Genomic DNA, 24,305 nt, shown 5'->3' on the forward strand with positions numbered 1-24,305 from the left:
TTAGGCCATGATGGTAAGTGGTGAGTGATCTCTCCCTTCCTTATCTCAGCCCAGAAGCCTTTTATTATATTTTCTCTCTCCCTTTTCCTACTGAGGAGGGGAGTGATAGAGTGTCTTTGGTGAGCACCTGGCATCCAGACAGGGTCAACCCACCACATAAGAGGCAGTAACAAATGCTACTCTTGAGAGTTGAAATCATCCTGAGTACAATGTGGGTACTTTCCCAGGCAGAGAGGTGGGCAGGGTATCTTCCAACATGACTTGTCAGCTTAACTCTTGTGTTTGTAGCAGGGGCCATGAAATAACTATATTTCCTGTGGTTTTATTTATAGGTGTCTATAAATACTTCCTGAAACCCAGTCTCTTAAGTATCACTTAATTCTGTCATGCAAGACTTAATTACACTGACAATAAATAGACATTAGAATATTTTTAACTCAGCGTGTTGTCATGATGCTTCCTGAGCATGAAGTGTATGATGACTTAAATGTCAGTATCTGAAGGCCTTCAAAAAGATCTGAAAACAGCTGCTCAAAAATTGCCACAACTGAGCTTGTTTCCTTAAATATGAAGTACATCTTGATACATTATGGCTGTATCTGTTAGCTTTGGTAAAGTACTTGAGAAAAGGCCATTATTTTTCTGGGGCTTCTCATAACAAGTGACAAAGATTGTAGCTGACAGATTCTTGAGACTGTACACTCCTTAAACTGATTGTCTCAAATCTCAGATAAACATTCCACGGAAATAGTGTAAGAGCTCACATTAAACAGAGGGTGAGTACCATCAAAAGGACTGTTTCCTTTCTAAGACCTGATCACTAAATCCTTAAGTAAACATCATGTAACGTATTGCCCTTGTTCAAAGAGACTTGCAGGTAATCTTTTCAGCTGCTAAGTCCTGTCCAAACATCACAGATGTTGGTGACTGGGAAATACATGATCAGAATATAACAGATTAAATATTGGGGAGGTGTTAAGCTTGAGGGAGGTCTTAGATGATATTCTTGGACTTGCAGGGGTTTCCTTCATTAAAAAAAAAAAATTAAAACAGTGATAGTTCTAGTCTGGTTGCAACTGGATGGACTGCAGGGGAAAAGCAATTTTCTGTAATCTGAAATATCTTAAATGCTGCGAGTTTTACTAGTCCAGTTTTGTATAGGCTCTTAGGGTTTCTTTGGCTGGTTATTGGGGAGAAAATTCCTTGTTAAGTTTCTTCTGGGTCTTTCCTTTTCTCCATTTAGCTTGTCCAATTTTTTATCTTTTTTTAAAATATTGTTTAAAAGTCAGGAGAAAAACCTTTGCTTATTCTTTATTTTAGAAGCCTTTCCTATTGGCCTTTTAATGCTCACTGCTGTATTTGTGTTCTGAGGCACAACTCAGAACTGTTTCCTTCACTTAACAAACTAGTGAAATTCCTCTCCTTGCTAAGTTAAGATCTTGGTTTTTTTTTTTTAACCCTGACTGTTAATCACAAGCTTAATTAATTCTTGAAAAGAATCCTAAACTGCAGTTGCTATTACCTCTGCTTTTTCAAAACTTGATTTGAAATGGAGGATGTACCTGTCACTCTTAACACTCTCTGAGGGAATGAGAATGCATAATTCTGAGAAATCTTTCTCCTTGTTTGTACAGCAGTGTTTTCTGCAGGTGGCAGGTTATGAGAAGCCCTTCTTGTATCAGAACAGCTTTCCTCATGCCTTTGACATTATTAAGCATTTTACATTTGGTATGTGTAACTCACGTTTCTAGAACCAAACCCAGCCCTTTTTTTTTAAGTAATCTGTATTTCATATCTTTCTTTTATCATGACCTACCTACTCCTATTTCAGGGCTGTTTGTTACTTAGTTTTTTGTAGGAAACATCCTATGCAAATCTGATATCAGTACAGGCTGCATTTGCTACCTAATGTTGATCGCACTTGAAAGAGGTGTTGCATGAAGCTGTTTGCTGTGATGTTTCAAACTTCTTGACCAACTTCTGTTTTAGTTTGCTCACCATGGTTGTTTTTAACTGTCAATCCATACAGTTTTTTTTGACTTCTCTGAGAAAAAAAATTACAGGGCTCAACAAACTTCCATCCATTCCAGTGTTAAGATAGTTACTACTCTGGCCCCACGTTAGCCAGTCAGAGAAGAAATTCTGTTACTCAGCTAAGAGTTCATTATTCCAGGAGATATTTGCAAAGCCTCAGCTGCTGTGTATAACCATAGGCTGAGTTTAATGTTCATATACAAGCTACTCACGTGGGTGTCTAGTGTAGGTCATAGAATCAGAGAATGGTTTGGGTTAAAAGGGACCTTTCAAGACCATCTAGTTCTGCCCCCCCTGCCATTGGCAGGAATACCTTCCACTAGACCAGGTTACTCAAAGCCCCATCAAAGCCCCAGGTTGTTCAAACTACCTGGCCTTGAACTCTTAAAATGATGGGTCTTCCACACCTCAGGGAAATTGTTCCAGTGCCTCACCACCTTCATGGTGAAAAGTAACCTCTTTAAGTCCAATCAGAATCTACCCTCTTTTAGTTTAAAACTATTGACCTCTCTACTGTCACTACAGGCCTTGGTAAAAAGTCTTTCCTAATCTTCTTCTAAGCTACCTTTATATATTAAAACGCCACTCACAAAATATGCATTTTATATATTATAAGGTCTCTCTGGAGCCTTCTGCAGACTGAACCACCCCAGCTCTCTCAGCCTGTCTTCGTAGAAGAGGTGCTTCATCCCTCTGACCATCTTCATGGCCCTCCTTTGAACTGTCTTCAACAGGTCCATGTCCTTCTTCTGTTGGGAACCCCAGAGCTGTACACCCCACTCTAGGTGGCGTCTCACCAGAGCAGTGTAGAGGGGAAAAATCCCCTCCCTCAGCCTGCTGTCCACGCTGCTTTGGATGCAGCCCAGGATACAAGCACATTGTTGACTCATGTCCAATTTTTCTCGCACCAGTACCCCCAAGTCATTTTCTGCTGGGCTGTTCTCAATCCATTCATCCCCCAGCCTGCACTGGTACTGGGGATTGTCCCAGTGCAAGACCTTGTATGTAGCCTTGTTGAACTTCATGAGGTTAAGATGACACTGGTGATGGACCTGTCAAAACAGCTGCTTGTTCTTGCTTAACTTTGGCAGGGGTAGTAGAGGAGTTTTTTCTGCAAAAATTATGGTGCCCTCTGAAGAGAATGCTAAAGAAATGATAGAAATGTAAAAGGCACTCATGTTCCTTAGAGTGTTTTGTAAGACTTTAAAAAAGAAATTTAAGCTGTGATATCTTCATGGTTTTTATTACTTGCATACCTCTGCAGTAACATGGGAATTAAAATAAATGCCCTTGATGATTTGTAAGAGACAGTAGGATTCCTTTCACTCTTCAGTGTTATTTGCATATACATTTTTTTTTCAGGATTATGCAGAACATGTTTAAACTTCTACTGGTGTAAAATGCTGTGGGAGGTAAACTTGCAGCCAGTATATAAACTTGCAGTTTGTTTTAGGCCAGTGTTATTTTATATGTACTTCTGAGAAGTCAATAACTATATGAATGTAATATTAACCCAGCACTGAGTTGCTGTTTGCTTAAAAACCAGTTGAAGAAGCACAGTTGTGACCCTCTGTCAATTTGGTTTTCCTCAGCATTTGGACTAATGCTCTCAGTTGGCTTGTTAGCCATGCCTACTCAAGAATTCACCAGCTGGCACTGTTAGATTAGCTGCTGATGGGTATTTGTTAATTCTGTATACCTGAAGTATCTGCAATGCAAGAATTCAGGGGAGCTGCCTAATGCAGTTGTTTTTACTATGAATTTCATGTTGGTCTGGATTTCCACTGAAGTGATGACAATTGTGTGTTTTGAGGAATGTCATCCCTCATCTAAAATGGGTTTGGCGATGCTCAGATGTTTCCTCAGTTTACTTTCTAATAGGACTCTGTCTTCATTGTAAGAAGATCTTTTCACTGGAAGGGCATCTGGGGTTTATAGGCATTGGAGTTGAAGTGATTCAGGGGACTCTTGCAGAGACAGATTTATTGTATGAATTATATAAAGTGGCCTTCCTTTAGACCTTGTGGCTTAGGTACATGTTGGAAGAGTAGGGCGTATATAAGAAGACAGTGGGCAGATAATGCATTTCTGTACTGATGTTTTGTACTAGAACAAAATATTCTTCTATTCTCATAGCAGTTCTTCCATAGGGCAGCACTGTTCTTAGTTTTTTTGGCTTTTTTATTTTTCTTGTGTGTGGAAAGCCCTCTATGAAGTGTTGACATTTCCCACTGCAAAGGGTTTAATACTGGAAACTTGGCTAAACCAGCTTCTGGCATTCAAAACCAGCCTCAGCGAAGGTGTTAAACAACACCACTCTTTTTTTTCTCCAGAAAGATGACTCAGTGATATCTGAAGGGTAAACCTTGGGCATTGATCAAATCATGAAGCAGAACAGTTCTTACACTGCTTCCTGCTATGTCCTTGAATCTGAAGTGAGCATTACAGGTACAGCTTGTGTGCTCCTGTCCCACAACAGGCTTGACTGGTAGGAGACTGTATGAGTTAATGATGATTTATGTTTTTTTGAGGAGCAGCAAAGACATCTGTGATCAATCTGATATAGCTAAGATGTTCAGACACTTAAGTAATTCATGTAATTCTGAGATTCTCTCAACAGACATCTTTGAGTTCCTGGAGATGTGGCTTACAGTGGAGTTCTGTGGGCATTTTGTTCTACGCTGCTGCTGAAAGGAGCACTTCTGTTTCATCTTTCTCTCTCCAGGCTGTACTGTTTCCCACCAAAAATATTCATAAAGCTATGCAGTGAACATGGCTGGGGACCTGGTTATGGGAAAAACTAACAAGCAGCACCTTCTCCGCAACTGAGATTTAACCCACATCAGATGAATTCATTGCAAACATGAGAGTGAGAGACAAGGACAGTCAGGACTATTTTTGTTGGGTTTTTATGCTGGTTTAGGATGTTTGAAACTACAGAGTTTTATTTCTGTCCTGCTTCTCACTAGAAAATAGTTGTTGTAGCAGAATGCAAAGCTCGTGTTTGTAATGGAGTTTATAGTTAGTTAATTGTGGGTGGCAGGATTCCATACTGTTCTCATGTTCGCCTAATGCCTTGGTTGAGAAGCTGCTTCTGCAATCCTGCCTTTCTCCTCTGTGAGGGGAAGGGATCTCTTTGTTTCCTCATGTTGGGTGTTTTGGACAAATCTTCAGTCTCCTGCAGCCCGTGTGCAGCTGATTTCCAGCCTATGTGATCCAAGAGGGAACGTGTATTGCTCTACAGCGGTCGGAAAAGCCAAGTCAGGAGTTCAAAATAGGAATGTCCTCACAAATTGTTTTACTGATAACTTGTAATCTAAATGGCAACCTTTTTCTAAATTCTAGGAAACGTGTAATTGAGGGTGTTTAAGTTATGAGTATGGTGGATATTTTAACGGGGTAAGGGCTGTGTCTAGTGTGAAAAAGGCTGTTGAGACCCAGGGCAGCTTATTTTAATACTGCAAATGGGAGGGGAAGAAAAATAAAAATCCCTCTGTTCATTTGAGATAAACTGAGATCACAGAAAATGAGCAACCTTAACTATACTCCAAATTTTTTTTTCATTCTCTGAGAAGTTAAATGATACTTCATGGCATAGCACAACACTACATTTTATTAGTGAAGTACTGTAAAAATCTATTACTGAGTTCAATTCAAAACTTGCCTTTAGTATTAAAGTTAAAATGTTCTAATAAATAACTCTTCCTGTTTGCAGATAACTACTCTTATTAATCATAAGGATAAACCAAAGCGTTCAGACAAGACTCTGCAAGCAATTCAGCGAGTGGGCCAAGCCGTTAACCTGGCAGTCGGGAGATTTGTTACTGTGGGTGAAGCCATAGCCAATGAAAACCATGAGCTGAAGGAGGAAATGAGTGTTGCTTGTATCGAGGCAAGGAGAGCAGGTATGTAGTTACTCATGAAATTGTACTTGTGCCATTTTTGGCACACTATTTTTAGTGTCAGGCATAATGTAAGAACTTTATTATTTAATTGCTCAACCTTCCTCTGCTGGTTCATTCAAGGCCTGATCTGTTACCTGATTTTGTCACTTACTTAAATTGCTGTCATCTTACGAATAGGGAATGGAATTGTGTGTTGGCTTTGATTTTTATAGGATCATTTGCCACAAGGAATTACCTGACTGCTCTTTTTTTTATGATGTTACTACAGACAAAGAGCTGAGTGTTGGGAATACAACTTTACAGTTTATTGCTGCCAAGTTAAAACAGCGGAGTATTATTTGAGTGTTATGCTATTGAGGTCACTGCATTCCAAATCTCAGTGTCTGAATGAAGGTCGGTGTCAACCCATATTTCATCAGGACACTCTGTAAGATGACTCACATCAGTCATCTGATGACTCCTTTCAGTAGAACGAAAATCATATTGTGCTTGCCTTTTTGCTGGATTCAGGTTTTGTTGCAAAGTTGCTGTGTGTGTGAATTGAATGTGAAGTGTGGATAATTGAGTTGCCTGCTGTCACTCTCCTTCTCCCAGAAGACTCTGTCTAGGTGAACAGGGGGTTGCATTCTCTGATGCTGTAAGGGAATATCTGTGTTGTGCTAGAAACTACTTTCCTAGATACTAAGTACTATTCCTTGCATAATATTTCAGTGGCCCTCAGTAAATGCATGTCCTTAGATCTGCAGTGAACCCTTCAAGATGACATCTAGTAAAATGTTCCTTTTCTTGTTAGTGGGGTGAGGTTTTGTTTTTGCTTTCAAATACTTTTGGATTTTGGGAAATTCTACTTGAAGTTTTCCCAGTTTGAGCAGGTGGATGAATCTGCAAGTGTGACAGACATTCTGCTTGCTGCAGCTTCAGGGAGACAATCTTGAACTTCTCTTGTGGAGACAAATAAATGACCCTTCAACAACCCTTCAGCACTAATGTCTTGATTACTGCAGGATGGAGCAGTACTCTACTCCAAGACGTGGGTTACTGTGCTTAAAACTGATCTGTTAAGTTGAATAGGGGGCTTGGGTGGGTGTTTGGTTTTTATCTTTGAAATGACCTCAGAGTCCTGAAAAACTTGTCTTTGCTGTCCTAACTGGTGTTACATGTCTTGCTGAATTGCTGTTCTGGCCTCAGACTTCGGGGATGCAGTTCATACTATTATTTGTGATTAAAAGGAAAAAAGAAACTTAGAAATTGGGCATGGTGCTGTAAAAAATCCTCTGAAAATCCCTCAACAATGAGTCACAATGTCTAGAAACATGCTGCTGATGAATGATTGTTCTTGTGATTTGAAGGACTGTTCTGGATAAACTTTAAACTGAAAATTCCTATTGCTCCAGTAAACTTGGCTGCAAACAGATATGTCCTAATTTAAAATCATTCCATTTGCTATGTGAAGCATGTGTTTTCTCTTCAGAGATCCAAGTAAAATGCTGACAAGCCAAAATTGCCAAAGTTCACATCAATAGTCTCAGCTGCTGGAAGAGCAGTGCAGTCTGAATTTCTCTTTCTTGTCTTGCCAGTTATGCTGTGGTTAAATATTTTTTTTCTCCCGATCACTGTATGCAGGGGGAGCTCAGAAGGTAAAATAGTCAGTGGTATTTTATCCCAGCGAAAGACTATAGTTCTTTTGCATTGTAAGTTTTATTTCCTGTTACGCAGTAATAGCCTCAGTCTAGAGAAGTGAAGATACGGGCTGTTTACATTTCTGTCAGCCTCACATTTACCTTGGCATGGCTCAGCTGTTCCCTGCATTTGAGATCTAACTGAAGACTTACATGGGAAATTCAGTACAGCAAACAAGTTTGCTCCTGGTTACTTGTCTGATGGAGGGCTTTTTGTGCCAGTATTACCTCTGTGGACTGTTCGGTGCTGGACAAAGTAACACAATCCTTTGAGCAGATAAATTCTTATGGATAAATGTCCTCTGAACTCAGTTTCTGAACACAGTTGCTCAAGTGCCATTTTTAATAACTTTGGTGTTCCCAAGCAAGCCAAAAAAATTTCCTGGACAATTATAGCCAAGACTATTGACTTGTATTAAAGAATCTATGTTCTGAGGGTGTAGGCAGCAGAAAGCCTTTGCATTTTAGGGCAGAGAGTCTGGTAAAGCTGTTCATACTTCTTTTTATCCAATAAATTAGATTGTGTCTCAGAAATGGAGATTTTGTTAGGCATAGAAGATAGATTTCAACACAAAAGGATTGAGAACATTAAGCATCTCAGTTTCTAAGAAAAGTAGGGAGTCTTTAAATCAACTGCATATCCTTCAGAGGCTTTGAAGGATGACAGATGTTGTATCTGTCTCTTGTGAAGGGTATAATCAGTGATCTGAAGTGTTTCAAACTTGTTATGACTATTTCCTTGTAATAAACCTTGTAATTTGATTGACTCAAAATAGAATCCTAAAACACTGCAGAGGGTCATGTAGCAGATTTTGCTTAACATTCTTGCACTGTGTCCATGTTTACAGTGACAGTATAGTAGTGGAATATAACCTAAAGAAGCACAGTTTAGATGCCCATCTGTGATTTTTTTTTTTTTTTCTCTCTAAAACTAGGGCTAATTTAAAAGAGAAAAGCACATGTCAGGAATGAGTTAGTGTCATAACATTTCCAGTATTCTCTGCCAGTTGACTATGTAGCCCTAAAGGAAGACATGGAGTAAAATAAAAGCAATAAATAGCTCTCTCCTATTTTTGCCTTGGGTTTTAGTACAGAGAGGGCTAAATTAAGAAGGCTGAAAAACAGAAATTTAAATGGATAAATAAATATTACAGAATAACTGAAGTCATAAGGGCCATTTTAACTCTCAAGAATGGAGATCTTGTGCATTTCTCATTTCTTACTTCTTTTTTGTATCCTTACTTAAGGGTGTTTGACCACCCTTGCCATGGCAAAAGTATTTTCTTACATCTTGTTCTGTGCTTCTTGTTCCATCGCTGTACATACTGGGGTCGGTCTGTCTGTGTCTCTCCACACCTGCCCACTAGGGGGATAGATGTGGACCACAGAAAGCTCTGCCACTGGCCCTCTCTTCCTGTGGCACAACAAACTCCTTCCCTTCCACCTCTCCCTTTCTGTCACTTGCTCCACTATGTCAGCTGAGGTGCTGAGGAGCCCAGAAGTGGGCACGGTACTCCCGATGCTGCCTCACGAGTGCCAAAAGGAAGGGAAGAATTATCTGCAGCCTTTCACATGCAGCTGGCCATTATTGCTGGCTCCAGTTCAACTCTTTGTCTTCCAGGCCCTCCATGTCTTTGCCCACAAAAGTTCCCTATTGACAGCTGATCTCAGCATGTAGGGCTGAGTAGTGTTACCCTGGCCTAGATGTGGTATTACTGCCCTTGTTGGACTTCACAGATTTTCTATCAGATAGTTTTTTTTTTTTCAGCCTGTCCCTCTGTCTAGCAGCCCTGCTCTCCACAGTATCAGACACTCACCCAGTTTGGTATTGTTCACACACTTGCTGAATGTGCTGAGTCATCATCCAGGGAATAGTTTTGATAACTCCTCCCAGTCCCAGAGGGACACCGCTGGAAGCTGACTGCCCATTGAACTTCGTACCCATTATCAGCATCCCCAAACCCAACAGTCAGGTTCATTTTCTACCCACCTTTTTGTTCACTTAGTCCATATCTCTTGATGAAGTTATCAGGACACTACGGGAGATCATGTCAGAGGCTTTGCTGAAGCTGAGATGCACAGCATCTGTTACTTTCTCTTTTTAAAAACAGTATCATCTCATCATAGAAGGCATTCAGATCAGTGAGGGACTATTCACCCTGGCGGGTCTGTGCTGGCTCTTCCTGATGGGCTTTTTCTGCTTCATGTGGTAATAACTTCCAAGATTATTTTAGTGATAATCCGGGAGGCTGATGTGAGGCTGACTAGCCCACAATTGCCTGATTTTTTCTTGTTAGCCGTCTTGGAGATGGATGTGACAGTTGTCTTCCTGTCATTGGAAATATCACCCAATGTCACAATCTCTCAGCCATGATAGGAGAATTACAGTGACACTGAACTGTTTCTCTGACATGCTCAGATGTGTTTTATGGACTGGTGTATACCCAGCTGGGTGTAGCTTTCCTAGCTCCATTTCTTCACCCTAACAGGTCTTGTTCCTCATAGCTTACTCCCAGGGCTTAATTCCTGTTCCTGTAGTTTCAGATCTACAGGCAGAGGAGGAAGCCTTGGTTCTGTTACCAGAAGTCTGGAGTTTCTAGGGCTGACTGGAGCTTTTCACAGGCAGATGTTGCAGATCTTTCAGTGTTCCCTGATATCTCTTCGTATGACTAGCTGCTTCACCTATGACTTGATTCATCCTCAAGAAGGTGAATCCCATAGCATACGAAATGGGATAATGATGTACAACCTTTCTTGGTTACCAAATGAACTTTGCATCTGTTTTAATTGTTCTCTGTGTGTTTCTACAGCATTTTATGTTGTCACAGATATTGTGAGGTCAAAGAAATAGATTAATCTGCTGACGAAGGTGAACAATTAGAGACTGATGTGAACTGAAATGAATTGGACTGTGGAGAAGGCAATGCCCAATGTGTTTTGCTGGCAAATGATTTCCTTGCCTGACCAGAGACTTGTCGTACAGGTTCACTGGTAGTGCATCTGGCTGCCCCTCACCCTTTGAATTGTAGCTGTACCTTTATAACTCCTCTTGCTTCTGTTCATTTTCAGGCCCTTTAGCTGTGGAATTCACTGTCTCAGACAGTACTAGAGTACAGTATATTGGACTGATGCCCTAATTATTTGGAGCATGCCTTTTGTGACCTGGCCTGGTCCCACCAAATGTACTGGAAGTTCCTTGCCATAATGTAATACCTATTTAGGCAGCTTAAGAACCCAAGGGATTACAATTATCAGAGAAATCTATACATAAACATTATGAAATGTGGAGCTCTGTCGTTTGAAGGGCTGTCACGCTTTCCTTGTTCTATAATGTGTGGTATTTCTGGAGTACCAGAATAGTGCAGGTTCTTCATATGGGAGCACTGGCTTTATCAGGCCTTTGGAGTATGTTGCCTTCTTAGGTGAACTGCTTTAGTTGAGGTTTTGAAGATGAGTCATAGAGAATTTCATCAAATCTCCTAGATTTTATCTTCAAGAACAATCTATAGGTCATTTGTGGGTTGATCAGCTTGTCTTGCATGCTAACAAAAATCATGTCTCAGAGCTTGCCTGAGCTCAGTCTCCCAGCAGCCCTTCTCTGGTTATAGACTAGCAAATTGCTCTGTCTTTCGTCTGTTGTACTATTATCTGGGGTACTCCAGAAGATTTAATTGGATAGGGTCTGTGTTTCTTTCTCAGATAAAGAAATCCCTTAGCTGCATTGGATGTAGAATTTTTAACTGCCTAAAAAATAAAAGTGGTCAATTAAGCCTGTTTAACTATTTATTTAACTTAATGCAAGTTGAGTGAAAAGACAGTGATGAGCTGAAAATCAACACTTCTTTGCCTTTTTTTCCTCTCCTGTCTCTGACAGTGCCCTGTTTAGTGGCCTGTTACTGTTTGGAATCTCCTTATTATTCATGCCTGGAAACTTCTACAGGAATAGGAAATCCATAAGTTATGGGAATGCTGACTGAAATTTGGAAAGTGGAGGGGACTTCGTAGTTCTTTCTTTCTTGCTGCATCCCACTCTTTCAGTGGATTGATCCTGCAAGTGTGGCCACTGGTTTGACTTTTGCTATTAAAATCAGAAAAACGCCACCCATTAATGTTTTCTCCCTCCACACTCCCCAACTCCACCCATCACTCCCCCCCTCAGATATCTGTAGATTACTTTAAGAAAATTAGTGTATGGTACAGATGGAAGAATAAGGTATAAGTGAAGAGTAATCCACATTTAAATATGGGGAGGGTGCCACCAACAGTCAGTCGAAGGAAGTGAAATGAAATAAAAAGAGTTGTAGGTAGCTCTGAAATTGTCTTATCCCTCAGAGGTAAAAGTTACTTTCTTCTAAGTATGGAAAGTTACTTTATTTTTGTTTTTTCTTCTAGGTGAAACAATTGCACAGCTTACAGATGTGGCAAGCTTGGATCATCCTGAATCTGATAGCCACATTACAATCTTTACGGACAAAACGGGTGTGGTAAAAGCTGCAAGATTGTTGCTTTCTTCTGTCACAAAGGTGCTGGTGTTAGCAGACAGGATTGTTATTAAGCAAATTATAACTTCCAGAAACAAGGTATTTGTAGCTTCTTTTCTGTTTTGTTTAACTGATACCTGCAGTCAGTGCAAAAGAGTGATGGTAAATGATGTGATATTTTCATTGTCTCTCTGAAGGAATTGTAAAATATAGAGATAAAAATGAATGCACATCTTGCACCTGTTTACCTACCAGGTATCTGAAAGGGGATGTCTCTAAGTCAGTAGGATTAAAATAATACTCAGTGACTCTGCGTTTTATGTCACCTGTATTGCTTTATTCACTAAGTATGCTGGAGAAGATGCTGTGTTACTGCTTATTTAACTTTCAATTTGCTGTGAGGTGAAAAATGTGTCTGTTGGTAAAATGGTCAATAAAAGCTTCTACTTGCTAATGACAGGATGTTTGTACTGTCAGGATCAAGACAAGAAGAGCATTATGGCATCTAAGCAAAAAGCTGTGAGGAATGCACATAAAATTCTGTGCTAGTGAAGTGAGGCTTACAGACTAAAAGGTTTCTGTGCAGTTTAATTTAGGTCTTGAAACTTAGCATGAAACTCATTGGTTGGTTTAAATAATGTATGAAGGCCCATTTAACCTCAAATGTAATCTATTTCATGCAGTGCAGACTTCACTGTCTTGCCTGTAGGATACCCTTCCATTTTTTTCTTCACAATGTGCTAAAACAAAAATAGAAAAATCTCATTTTTGAAAAATGATAACCTGATAAGGCCTGGGGTTTTCCATTAGTTTTGAACTGGTAATCCAGAGCAGTGCCCCTCTTTCCACTTTTGACTCCTCATGCTGTCTCTATTCCTTTGTCCCAGTTTACTTTCCAGACTGACTGATCTCTATTTTGCAGTGCCTAGATCCAAGACAGTTCAGTCCAGGATTCAAAACCAGTGAAATTACCTGCTTCTCTCTGACTTTAGACTTGGCAGCACTGATCTGCTGTCTTTGTACTCATTTCTTCTCCCAGTGGTTGATTCAGGTGGCAGCAGTTTTATCAATAACAGCTTGCTGAAGTTACTTGCAGCTTTGGTCTTCTTTTGTACTTTTTGGTGCGTTTAATACCTTCTGCTGCTTTTCTGCTATTGTCTGCAGCCATGCAGTAATCCTAATTAATTTATTTTTCCAAAAGTGCCGTGTGGTACCACAGATTTAAGCTATGGAGCAACTGTGCAAATGAATGCATCATGAACGGATAAGGAGGGATATACCCTTACAGGCGCAGGTTTGGTTTCTGATAATTTTAAACATGTATGAAAATGTCATCATATATACACTGATGTGAATATAGTAAGCATAAGTGCAGCATTTAATTTTGAAAGCATTTCAAGCAATCTCATAGTCCGGAGTAAGTATATCTGACTCTGACTGCCATAGGCACAGAATCATAGAATATCCTGAGTTTGAGGGCACCCATGAGGATCATCAAACTCCAGCTCCTGGCCCTGCACAGGATACCCCAAGAGTCACACCATGTGCCTGAGAGCATTGTCCCAGCACTTCTTGAACTCTGTCAGGCTGTCACTGTGACCACTGCCCTGGGGAGCCTGTTCCAGTGCCTGAACACTCTCTGGGTGAAGAACATTTTCCTGATATCCAACCTAAACCTCCCCTGACACAACTTCAGGCCATTCCCTAAGGTCCTGTCACTGGTCACCACAGAGAAGAGATCAGTGCCTGCCCCTCCTCTTCCCCTCACAAGGAAGTTGTAACTGCAGTGAAGTCTTCCCTCAGTCCCCTTTTTTCCCCTCCCTTGCCCTGCTGTCAATGCTGTGCCTGATGCACCTCAGGACACAGCTAGTCTTTGTGGTCTCTTGGGTTTTACTGCATTCTCCTTTCTGTGCATACTGCACATGTTTGAGAAAGTCTTCTTCCATCTGTGGTATCAGTAGAGCGATTCACATCTCTAGGACAGATTAAACAAATGATGGTGTCTTAAGCAGGCCTAATATTTATATATACCCTAATTTTTATAGAGTTATAGAGTACACTCCTGAAAAGTGTGTCAGACACCGCTATGAGGGATAGCAAAAAGGTCCTTTCTGTAGGAAATGTTGTGGTAGAGGGATAATATGGGCAGGGACTTAAGAAGTGCACACAAATACACTGAGACAGCATAGTGTAATGTGGCAAAGAGGATGGAAAGGTAGGAAGAGGATCATCAGTACTGCCAGCTGGAGAAGATTCTGGCTTCTTGAAATGGTAACTGTTCCAGAAGATCTCAGCTCCATTTTTATCTTAGAGACTGAATCCCAAATACTAAACTTCTATTGCCTTTTTTTTTTTTTTTTGCTGCCTCTTTCTGAACATCTTTATTTTCATTGTCATCATCTTCCTCATGTGAATAAAGAGTCAATCAAGGGCAAAGGTTAGAAAAACAGATGAGCGGTTGGACATCCAATCCCTCAGACAGATGAGGGAAGTGACTGAGGTCTTCCAGAGTGGTGATCTATACCAGAATCCAGCCTCTGGCTGATGATCCCCAGTGATCCAGATTCCTGCTTCCAAATCCTCTGCACCATATATGCTGTCCTTGTGTTCTTGGATTGCATACATTTTCTTCTGTCCCTGCCCACGTCTTTCCTACCTTACAACATGAGTTTCATTGTCCATCAGACTTAGTCACTGCATCAGTGAGCTTAAGGTTTTGCTCCACTCACTGTCACCAGTCAGGTTAGCAGAGCCAGAACAATGAGCAGGGAAGTGAGGGATAGTGGAGGAGTTGCTGCACTGTTTGTTTTGGATCAAAATATGGATGTGCCCTGAAGTGATGTCAGCCTACTACTGCTGTCTGCAAGGCGACATTCATCCTGCAGCAGTAGCTGTGCAGTATCTAGTGCTAACTTAGATATTAATAAGAACTTACAGCCTTGGGTTTTTCATGTGTTTTTAACCTTTTAATTAAAATCGTACGTTTTCATTACTATCTGCATGTTTCTTGTTGAAGAAGTTTTAAAATGAAAAATTATGAAGACATCACAGGTATTTTGCATTGGAACAGCTTCTTGAATAAGCTTTAGACAAATTTAGATCTGTCTATACAGTTTTTTGGAATGTCAATTCTGCCTGGGGTGTCTAGAATTATTCAATGTAATGGAAAGGCATGTGCTTTCACTTAAATTTTTATTTGACAAGAAATTTTTAATGAGAGAAACACAGAAAACTTTAACAGAGTTGTTTGAAAGCAAGGTCATACTCATAAAGTGCTATACTTGCTTAAACCAAGAATGGTTGAGCATAATTAATATGTTTTTTTATCTATTCTTAGAAGAGAAAGTGGAACCTTAGCTTGTATGTTTTCCTCTTTATCCACATTAACTTTTCTACACCTTCACTTTCCCAGTTCTGCGGTTCTCTCCTTCTTCCACTCTCATACTGCTGTTTTCACATCTTTGTGCATCTTCCTTCCAAATCCTTCACACTCCAGCCTTTCTCATGCATCAACGTCCCAGTCAGGAAAGTCCTTGTTTCTACAGCCTTTGTGGAACTGGCTGCCCAACATAATATACTCAGACAGATGCTGCAGTCTAATATTGCTTGATAAACAGTCAGTTCCACAGCAGTCACAGGGTTTAGTGGAACATTTGCTTTACTTAGTTTACAACTGAGATTGAACAGCTGCTCTATCACAAACAAATTGGTGCTTCTAGGAGAGTTTGCCAAGGTTGCTGGGAAGGGGGAGTTTGTCATAATCAGGTGTGTACACTGCTTTTGTAGTTGAGGGGAAGGTATTTTTGGCATAGAAAAGGAAAAATAAGTTGAAGTTTCTCCCTTTCAAGTACAGTCTGTTAAATTTTCATGTGGTGTCTTATCTCCAGTCTGAACGACAATAAAGAACTGCTTTTAGTGTTTTCCCTTCTGAAGACATTTAGTGGATTTGAAAGATCCCTTTGAGATTAGCAAGTATATGTCTAACCTGAAAAAAGCAGATGTTAATCTCTGTTATAATCCATAATGTAGTGACTTCACAGGATACCTTCAGTAATCAGTAATTTATAAACTCTGTGATAGTATTTGCTGAAAGTTTAAAAAAATGCTGACTTTACATGCTTTAATGTATCTTGAGTAAGAGTTTGATACAACTTGCGTATATTTAGTTCTTTGTTTTATATGCAACTAATAAAAATCTCCAGAGTTAGAGTAGGTTGTTATGGGAAGTATAAAACTGTGTATTAACTTATTTCTAACTTTTGTGTTTAGTTTTGTTTAATTCTTTTGCCTTTTTTTTTAATGTACAGAGCCACTGAAACACCTGTCTGCACAACAGTGATTTTAGACTTTAAAAGTTATGCGTCTGAAATAGAGAGTTACAACACAGGGATATAACACAGGAATATAATCTGCACTTGTTACTGCCATATTAAATTTAAAACCACATTTTTTCCTGAATCTGGAAACTGAATTCATTAATATTGTTACTCTTAATACTGTAAGGAGCAAGGAAAGTGTTTTTTGAGTGCTGACAACAAATGACTCATTTTGAATGAAGCATGATAATTTACATTTGATTTCCAGCTGTTACTAATGCTTAAATAGTAACAAAATATATACATTTTAAATGACACAACTTAGAAGCATCTGTAAAAATAATAGTACTCCTAGTTCAATGATAATGGGTTTTTTTAGCATCTTGATAATCTACAGTATTTTCTCCTATCTTGCAGGTTCTTGCAACAATGGAACAACTAGAAAAAGTCAGTAGTTTCCAGGAGTTTGTACAAATATTCAGCCAGTTTGGAAATGAAATGGTGGAGTTTGCCCATTTAACTGGAGATCGGCAAAATGTAAGTATTAATAAAAGGTTGTGAGAGATGTTGCACAGTATCATCTTCATCTTATTATCAGGAAGATACAGGTTTTTCTGGGATGATAAAAGAAAACAAAACAGTTGCTGGTATCCCGTCTCTGGAACCCACCCAAAACACATCTTTTGATCTTAAAGCTCAGCCTGAGAAATATCTCTGCATTATTTGACCTGACCTTCCAGAAGCCTGGGTGTGTGTTATTTGCATTCTCCTTTGGCTTCAGTCACTGTCTTTTGGCTCTAACTTTTCTGGCTCGTTACTCTAGTAGAGAGTTTGTCTGTTGTTACTTGACAGAACTATTTGATGTTTGCACATAGTGAAAGGACTTCACTATGTTTGCACATAGTGAAACAACTTCATTGTTTCAGAAAACTCCAAACATGAAATCTTTAGATTCTAATAAAGCATCTGCTTGGTGGCTTGTTAGAGTTTGGTTTTTTATTACTATTATTATGGAATATTTTTCTAGGTTTTGGTCAAAACCTTCTTATGTTCTTATTATGAGTTTTAGTTCTCACATGCAGCTACGATTTCAAAGCCTGTCATTCATACCAAAAGCTTTTTTTCCTGCTACTTCCATGTATATTAAAGGACTTGCTGAGGCTTAAGACTTCTGCTGTGAACTCTAGTTGCTTTCCCTTGATAATCCAGTCCTCTGTTCAGAGGTAAACCAGGATTCGATATAAATATACAGTCTCTAATATCTAGCAAAATTCAGAATTCAGTTTGTATAAACAAATTGGCCAACATCCTGTGTTTCCTTTTACTGTTGATGTGTGTGTGCTTGGTGTCAAAGAACCATTACTGGGAAAGCTACTTAAAATTAAAGGAAATACCTGCTTGGAAGTGAACTCTCCTTGTTTTTCCCTGAAGTATTTTTTCCTGAAGCACTTGTTCCTGTGAAAGGGAAACATGCCTTATTAGGAAGTGGTACTCTTTTCAACTATTTTGGATTTTCAGTGTTAAGTGGTCTTTTGCTCTCCCTTCCTTGCCTACTTGACTCCTTTGGAAAGAGTGCTACATTGTCACTTTTTCAATTGTCTCAGGACTTTCTTGATACACTCAGTTTACAGCGTGTAGGCTGCTATGTGGCACTATTAGTTTTATGGGGAGGAAACATCCCTCATAGGATTTTTAAGTATGCCGTAAATTCTTGAGTGCCATCAGATTTATCAGAGTGTAATGTCAGAATTTCAGAAATTAACTGTTTTCTTGTGCAGTTGCTTTGTTGGCTTGGGGTTTTTTTAATGTGATTTTGATCTTAAAGATTTTCTGTAGTTGCTAAATACAAACATAAAAATGTCAAAGCAGCCTGCTGACGTGATTTATCTGTGTGTTTTTGTTAATCTAGGGTATATTAGGATTAATTACATCCTGTAAACCTTCAGATGGTCCCATTCAGTTGCATGTTTAACACTCAGATAGCACTCAGCTGTCTTTGGGAGCAGTGAGAAAATCATAGTTGTAGCTTTCTAAGTTCTTCCCGTTGTTAGACCCCCTTGCATGTTGAGGGATTCTCTGCACTCTTCCTTTTTTGATGAACTTTGCTGGGGGTATAGTTCAGTTTTCCCTGGAAAGTTCTTCATAAGTTTCTGTACTCAAAGCAGAGAAATACAGAGGAATTGCTTTTTCAGCCTGTTAAGGCTTTCTTTATTACTGGTATGTAGCAAATATAACACTCAAGTAGAAAAAAGATTTAGTTTACATTTCCTCCACTGCAGTACAATGAAAAGCAGGTGTTCTCTGTCTCTACCTTACCCTCCCCTCCATTTCAGAAAATATTTCTTGTCGGCTGTTCTTTTCACCTCATTTTTCTGTTTTATGAATAATGCTCTATGATAAAGGTATCAAAATTAGCAACAGTTTACATAACATGCTCTGTATCTTGGAGATCTTCCTTCTTTGAAATCTGAATTGAATAGAGCCAAGAATAAATGCATAAACTAAAATCTTTCTGAAAAGTAAGTTCTAGATCATGAGTTACGCTGAAAATAGCAGTTGTCAGAAATTAGGAAGCTTTCTCACAACCCGTTCACCTGCAAGAGAGTTTCCTTTTTCTGGTCTCACAAGCAGTTAATATTTTAGATACTGTGTAATATTTGGGTCTGGGTTTTTTTTTTCCTTTTGGTGTTTAGGATTTGAAGGATGAGAAGAAAAAGGCTAGAATGGCTGCATCTAGGGCTGTTCTTGAGAAGTGCACTATGATGCTCCTGACTGCTTCAAAGGTGAGTATGTGCACCCCTACACAACTTGGCTAAATCACAAAGCATGACATCTGCCAGGAGAGCTGACTCTCCTCTCTCAGCCCCACTTTAGAGTTCATGCTGAAGAAGGGTGTAAGTGTAAAGAATAAGGAAAGAAGATCTTTGTATTCTGAGTAATGGTGTGAATTCTACTTAACAGCAGTTTAACTGAAAGAATTCACCATATTCTAACACATTCTTTAGACTTGCCTTAGCAGGAAGCATTCATTTCAGTATACTGCCTATACTCTTTCATAATAGTTACTTTACTTTCTTTAAAAAGACTTGTCTGAGGCACCCAGACTGTGAATCTGCTCGTATTAACAAAGATGGAGTTTTTCATCGGATGAGACTAGCTTTGGAACAGGTAATAGAAATTGTAACTGACTCTAGACCAAATGGAGAAAATGAAATGGCCCCCATCAGCATATATTCTGGCATCAAAGAATTCAAGGTAAGAGTAGAAATAGTACTGTTTTCTACAGCCAATAAAGTCCCTCTTAACTAGGATTTTGGAAAAAAAAGTGGTTTTAGATTTGAAATCACAGAGCTGCATCTCTTCAGCAGCGTTGACTTAAATAACTGTTCCAAAACGTTACAGAATCTGACAAGAGGTGACTATAATTTAATAGTCATTGCCAAAATGCACCTCCTGATACTTGCCCTCTCCTTCTGAATCAGTATGCATTCAGAACTCTTTAACGTTTTGTTGAGGTGATGCCTTGACATTGAATAAACTGAAGTATCAGGTTCTGATTAGACCTTCAATAAAATAGTTGTTGTTTGAGAATTCTTGCTTTGTAATTGTTAGTGTTTTTAAAACTGCATGCAAAAATATGCACACAAACATTTAAAAGAGCAAACTGTCATTCAAAAGAAATGTTCTGAATTGAAATTGTATCCTGTAGCTCAGTTGACTTTTTACCTCATAAAGGCTTCTCTAAATTTCATACTCCATTAAGAACAGTTAATCAGCAACCATGGCTTACTGCTTTTGAGCCTGTCACTTTGATTCAATTTATTTGTTTATCTATTTCCCCCCTTTAAATTTCCACTGAAATTTTCTGAAAATGCCCCGAAGTATTAAATTTGCTACGTACACATTTTTAGAAAACTGCTCAAAATGGATTATATGGATGTGGAAGGATCAAACAAAATTGGAAAACTTATTTAATTTCTGAACCTTACTGAACTTAGAAACTTTTTATTGACAGCAATAGAACAATGATGTTCAGCAATAGAACAATCTGCTGTTATTCCTGATAAGGGGGAGTAACCTACTGATTTCAGTATCACTTTAAAAAAAAAATGTCCTGTACTGCTGGTCTGGACACAAGCAAATTGTTGATTACTTGGAAAATAAGAGAATAATTTTAAAAAGCACTAAGGAGAAAAACAAAATGTAAAATGATGGATCTGCTTTCTGCATTTGTGTCACAACCAAATCATATAAATTCTCAAGGAACTGATGTGCTTCTTTTTCAGAACAAGGTGGAAGGTCTCCGTGAGAATCTTTATTTTCTCTCAAAAGAGAACCTTTCAACAATGCTGGAAGTTATCCTGGAACATACAGAAGACTTCACAGACTCTGCGTATACCAGTCATGAGCACAGAGAACACATTTTGGAGCTGTCTAAACAGGCTAAAATGGAACTAGAGCAGCTGGTTTCAGTGTGGATGCAAGCTGTAAGAGCTTTTTAGCAAAGTAAATCTTTTCACCTCTACTTTGAAAAGAAATTTTTAATGCAGTCTTTCTTCTGGTCTAGGAAGAAAGAACTGAGTGTATTCCTCACAGTGGGAGCTGATCAAGGAAGCTACAGTTTGTTCTGTGCTTCTGCAGCTTCCATGTGTTCTATCCTTCCCCTACCCCAGTGGTATTGTTTCATTGATTTTCTGATGGCTAAATTAGGCTGCTGATGGTAGTAGACTAATTTTAATGAAGATGTGAGTGGAAACAAGGCAGTTAACAGAAGTATCATTGCACAGTCTTAAACAGTGAGGTCTTTTGGTGGAGTAGTTCAGAGAATTCAATTGTCTTGATCCCATAGCAGGGACCACAGATTTTTTTCTTGTTTTCAACAGGATATTGAAAACAGTTAAACTGTTGGAAAGGGAAGCATTCTGAAAAATTGACTGGTTTTTGAATATTATGGAGAAGGAGAGAAACAATAAGACCAGGCTATTTTTGTTTGTCCTTTTTTACGTTATTTAAATGATGGTAGCTTTTAGAGAAGAAGCATATTAAGCCTGCCTCTGTCATTTGTCTTACTTTTTCCTTGAAAATGATAGAAGATATATGCAACAGGGGAAGTGAAAGCAGAGATGGAAAATGCTGATTCTGGTTTTGATGCTGACTTGCTTTCAGTCTTGCTCCTGGGGAGATGTATAGCACAAAATCTTATCAACACTCTGAAATACGGCAGATGTGTCCTAGTATAGGATATTTACTTAACTGAGTGTATTTCTTATGAGAAAGCATTTTTGTTCCTTTTCTCCCTCTTTGAATCAGGTACTGCAGTCAGGTGTTTTTAATGCAGTAGTGCAGTTTGAAGGGCATATAAATCTTCCTGATAACACAGAATATTGTTACAACAAACAAGACACATATAGAATATTAATTGCATAGACTCCCTTTAGCTGTAGGAAAACTAAACCTTAGCTTGTGTTAGTTTGGTGTTGGTGGTTAGCCCTCATAGGCAGCTGGGTAAACACTGCTCAGCAATAACTAACACCATGTTGTCAGCACTGCTTTTATCACAAATCCAAAGCAGCAGTATGCCAGATTTATAAAGAAAATGAATTCTATCCCAGCCAAAACCAGGACACTTGCGTATTTCCAAGCTCTATTACTGGTGGAAAATAATCACCTCTAAATAATTTACAGGCTACATTTCAAGTGGTAGAAATGAGAGCCTAGTACAAGATTATGCATATATATGATCTGTGAAAATACTTCTGTGTGCACATGCGTGCTTATGCATTAAGTATTTTCATTAATAAATAACCCAGCCTAGCTGTGACTAAAGACAAGCAGCAGATAAAATAGTAACAGCTCAGTGAGGTGGATTTTTGATTGCAGCTCAGCAGCTTCATTGCAAGGTGAATGTTCTGAAGAACAATTCCATAATTCAGTTTGTTTGGTATAACATTTTAGGTACCACTTTATTTTTAAAGGATGTTTATATAAAAAAAAAAAGCCTTAAGGGCTTGTTTTACTTTAGGATGGTCAGGCAGAAGATTTCTGGCAGTTGTCAAGCTGAAGGAAACCCTTTTCCTGAAAAAAGTTCAGTGAGGTGTAGAAATAAATTCCTGTTGAACAGAAGCAGTCAATTAGATTGCATCGCTACTGGTTTTAGATTTAATTTGGTGATAAATGTTTCTATAAAAGAATTTTTCAAGTAGAATATACACAGGCTGCTCAAGTGAAAGCATTTCATCTGGAAAGAAAAGGCTGTCTTCTAAAGCTTTTTGGGCTAATGGCACATGATGTGAACGCATGTGTGGGGTTTGCTGGGTTATTTGTGTAATGTCTTGTTGATTTCTCTCTTTGGTTTATAGCAAAACCAAAAGACAAAGGATCTCATGGAAGACTTGGAAGTAGCCATTTTAAAAACATGCCAGTGCATGAATGAACTTAAAAGAGAGGTAAGTGCAGCTTAAGCAAGATTACCTGAACAACAGTTTGAATTTCTCACTTTTCATATGTGAAGTTGTAAAATGGGATCCTGTGCCCAAGAAGACGAATGTCTATTTGTAGACAAGAGTAACCGTATCAGAATTACATCAGGGAGCTAGTATCATCTTTGTCCTTACTGATTAGAAATCTGCTAGATGCATAGGCCCATTGCTAACCCACAAAAAAGAGGTGTTTGGAATTAAGTACTATGTATGTAATCGTTAATTTGGAAGTATGTAATCATTAATTTAAATGTAAAGGCAAACTTCCCTTGGGGATGCATACATCACTGTTTGTAAATACATTTTCTTGTAGTGCATGCCCAAATTAATAAATTACATTTGTAGTTTATTTGTACTTAACCTGTCCTATTGATTTCCTTAGCAGAAATATGCCATGACAGTGCCTTATAGTCAGGATTTTCTTCTCAGCAGTTGGCAGCTGTGTATGTGTCTGTGGTAAATCATTATTCTTTTCCTAAGTGCAAGTATGCTGAGGTCAGCTTGCATACACACATGGAATAGCTGCCTCATTTGATACATGGGATGGACTGCACTTGCTGCTCAGGGTATTCACCCTTCCTATGAAGGATAGCATTGCTGCCTTGTCTGTTCCACAGAATTGAAGCAAATACAGAATCTGATTTCTGGCAGCTTCCTGAATATTTGCACATTACTCAGCTATCTTTTCAACTGCTTCAAAGTGCTGTTCTTTTAAACAGATGGAAAATGAAGATTAAGAACAGTGAGTTTCAACGCAGAGCAGTGCAAAGATGTTAGAGAAGTGTGGTGAACTCGCTTAGGCTGAGCTGTCAGCTGCTGTAACTGGAAAACCTCAACTGCTCAAAAAATCATGCTCCTCTTTTTTACCATGGGAAAATGAGAAATTTTGTCTTCTGGACTGTAGTTCTTGCAGCTGTCCTGAAGATTTGAACAGTGCTTTCAATCTGTTTCAGTTCAGTTGCACTTCTGCTTTCAGGCAGAGTGTTCGGCTCCAGAAAGTGGAGGATACACAGTTTTTGGACCTTGATTATGTGCTGATTTGTAATTTGGTCACCATTATGTAGGAAATGAGTAGCAGAGCTTTTCCAAAGTGGCATTCAGCTGCTTTAACTGTAAGATTATCCCTTTTGAGTAGCATTGTCTCCAGGTGCTGAATGAGGTGGAGGAGTTCCCAGTCAAATTAGGATGTAACTATGTAATTGCATAGACCATAAAGCCACAGGGGGCTGGAATATGGTGTGTGAAAGAAAGTATTCATGTTCTTAGAAGTAAGTTCAGAGAATTATGTCGTTTTTGTTGTTCTCTGTGTAGTGATTGAATTGATCCCAGAATGGCCATGCCTTCTGTACATGGCTGAGGGCTGTCCTGTCAGTCTGACTTGGGGGGCTGCAGTGTACCAGTCAGCAACCAG

At 39.0% G+C, this 24,305-nt stretch overlaps 1 protein-coding gene across 2 annotated transcripts in view; it reads left to right on the forward strand.

Annotated features, from left to right (window-relative positions):
• CTNNAL1 (catenin alpha like 1) overlaps nucleotides 1-24,305 on the forward strand; it is a 58,246-nt gene that overhangs the window by 15,649 nt on the left and 18,292 nt on the right. The window contains exons 2-8 of one of the 2 annotated variants that reach the window (XM_082285354.1): nucleotides 5,750-5,939; nucleotides 12,011-12,198; nucleotides 16,833-16,952; nucleotides 19,109-19,198; nucleotides 19,500-19,670; nucleotides 20,702-20,902; nucleotides 22,775-22,861. In XM_082285354.1, coding sequence (XP_082141480.1) covers nucleotides 5,750-5,939; nucleotides 12,011-12,198; nucleotides 16,833-16,952; nucleotides 19,109-19,198; nucleotides 19,500-19,670; nucleotides 20,702-20,902; nucleotides 22,775-22,861 — 1,047 coding nt within the window. The remainder of the gene's footprint in view (nucleotides 1-5,749; nucleotides 5,940-12,010; nucleotides 12,199-16,832; nucleotides 16,953-19,108; nucleotides 19,199-19,499; nucleotides 19,671-20,701; nucleotides 20,903-22,774; nucleotides 22,862-24,305) is intronic. The other variant, XM_082285355.1, reaches the window with a different exon arrangement.

Source organism: Coloeus monedula (assembly GCF_965178545.1).
Source record: "Coloeus monedula genome assembly, chromosome: 1".
Lineage (NCBI taxonomy): Eukaryota > Metazoa > Chordata > Aves > Passeriformes > Corvidae > Coloeus > Coloeus monedula.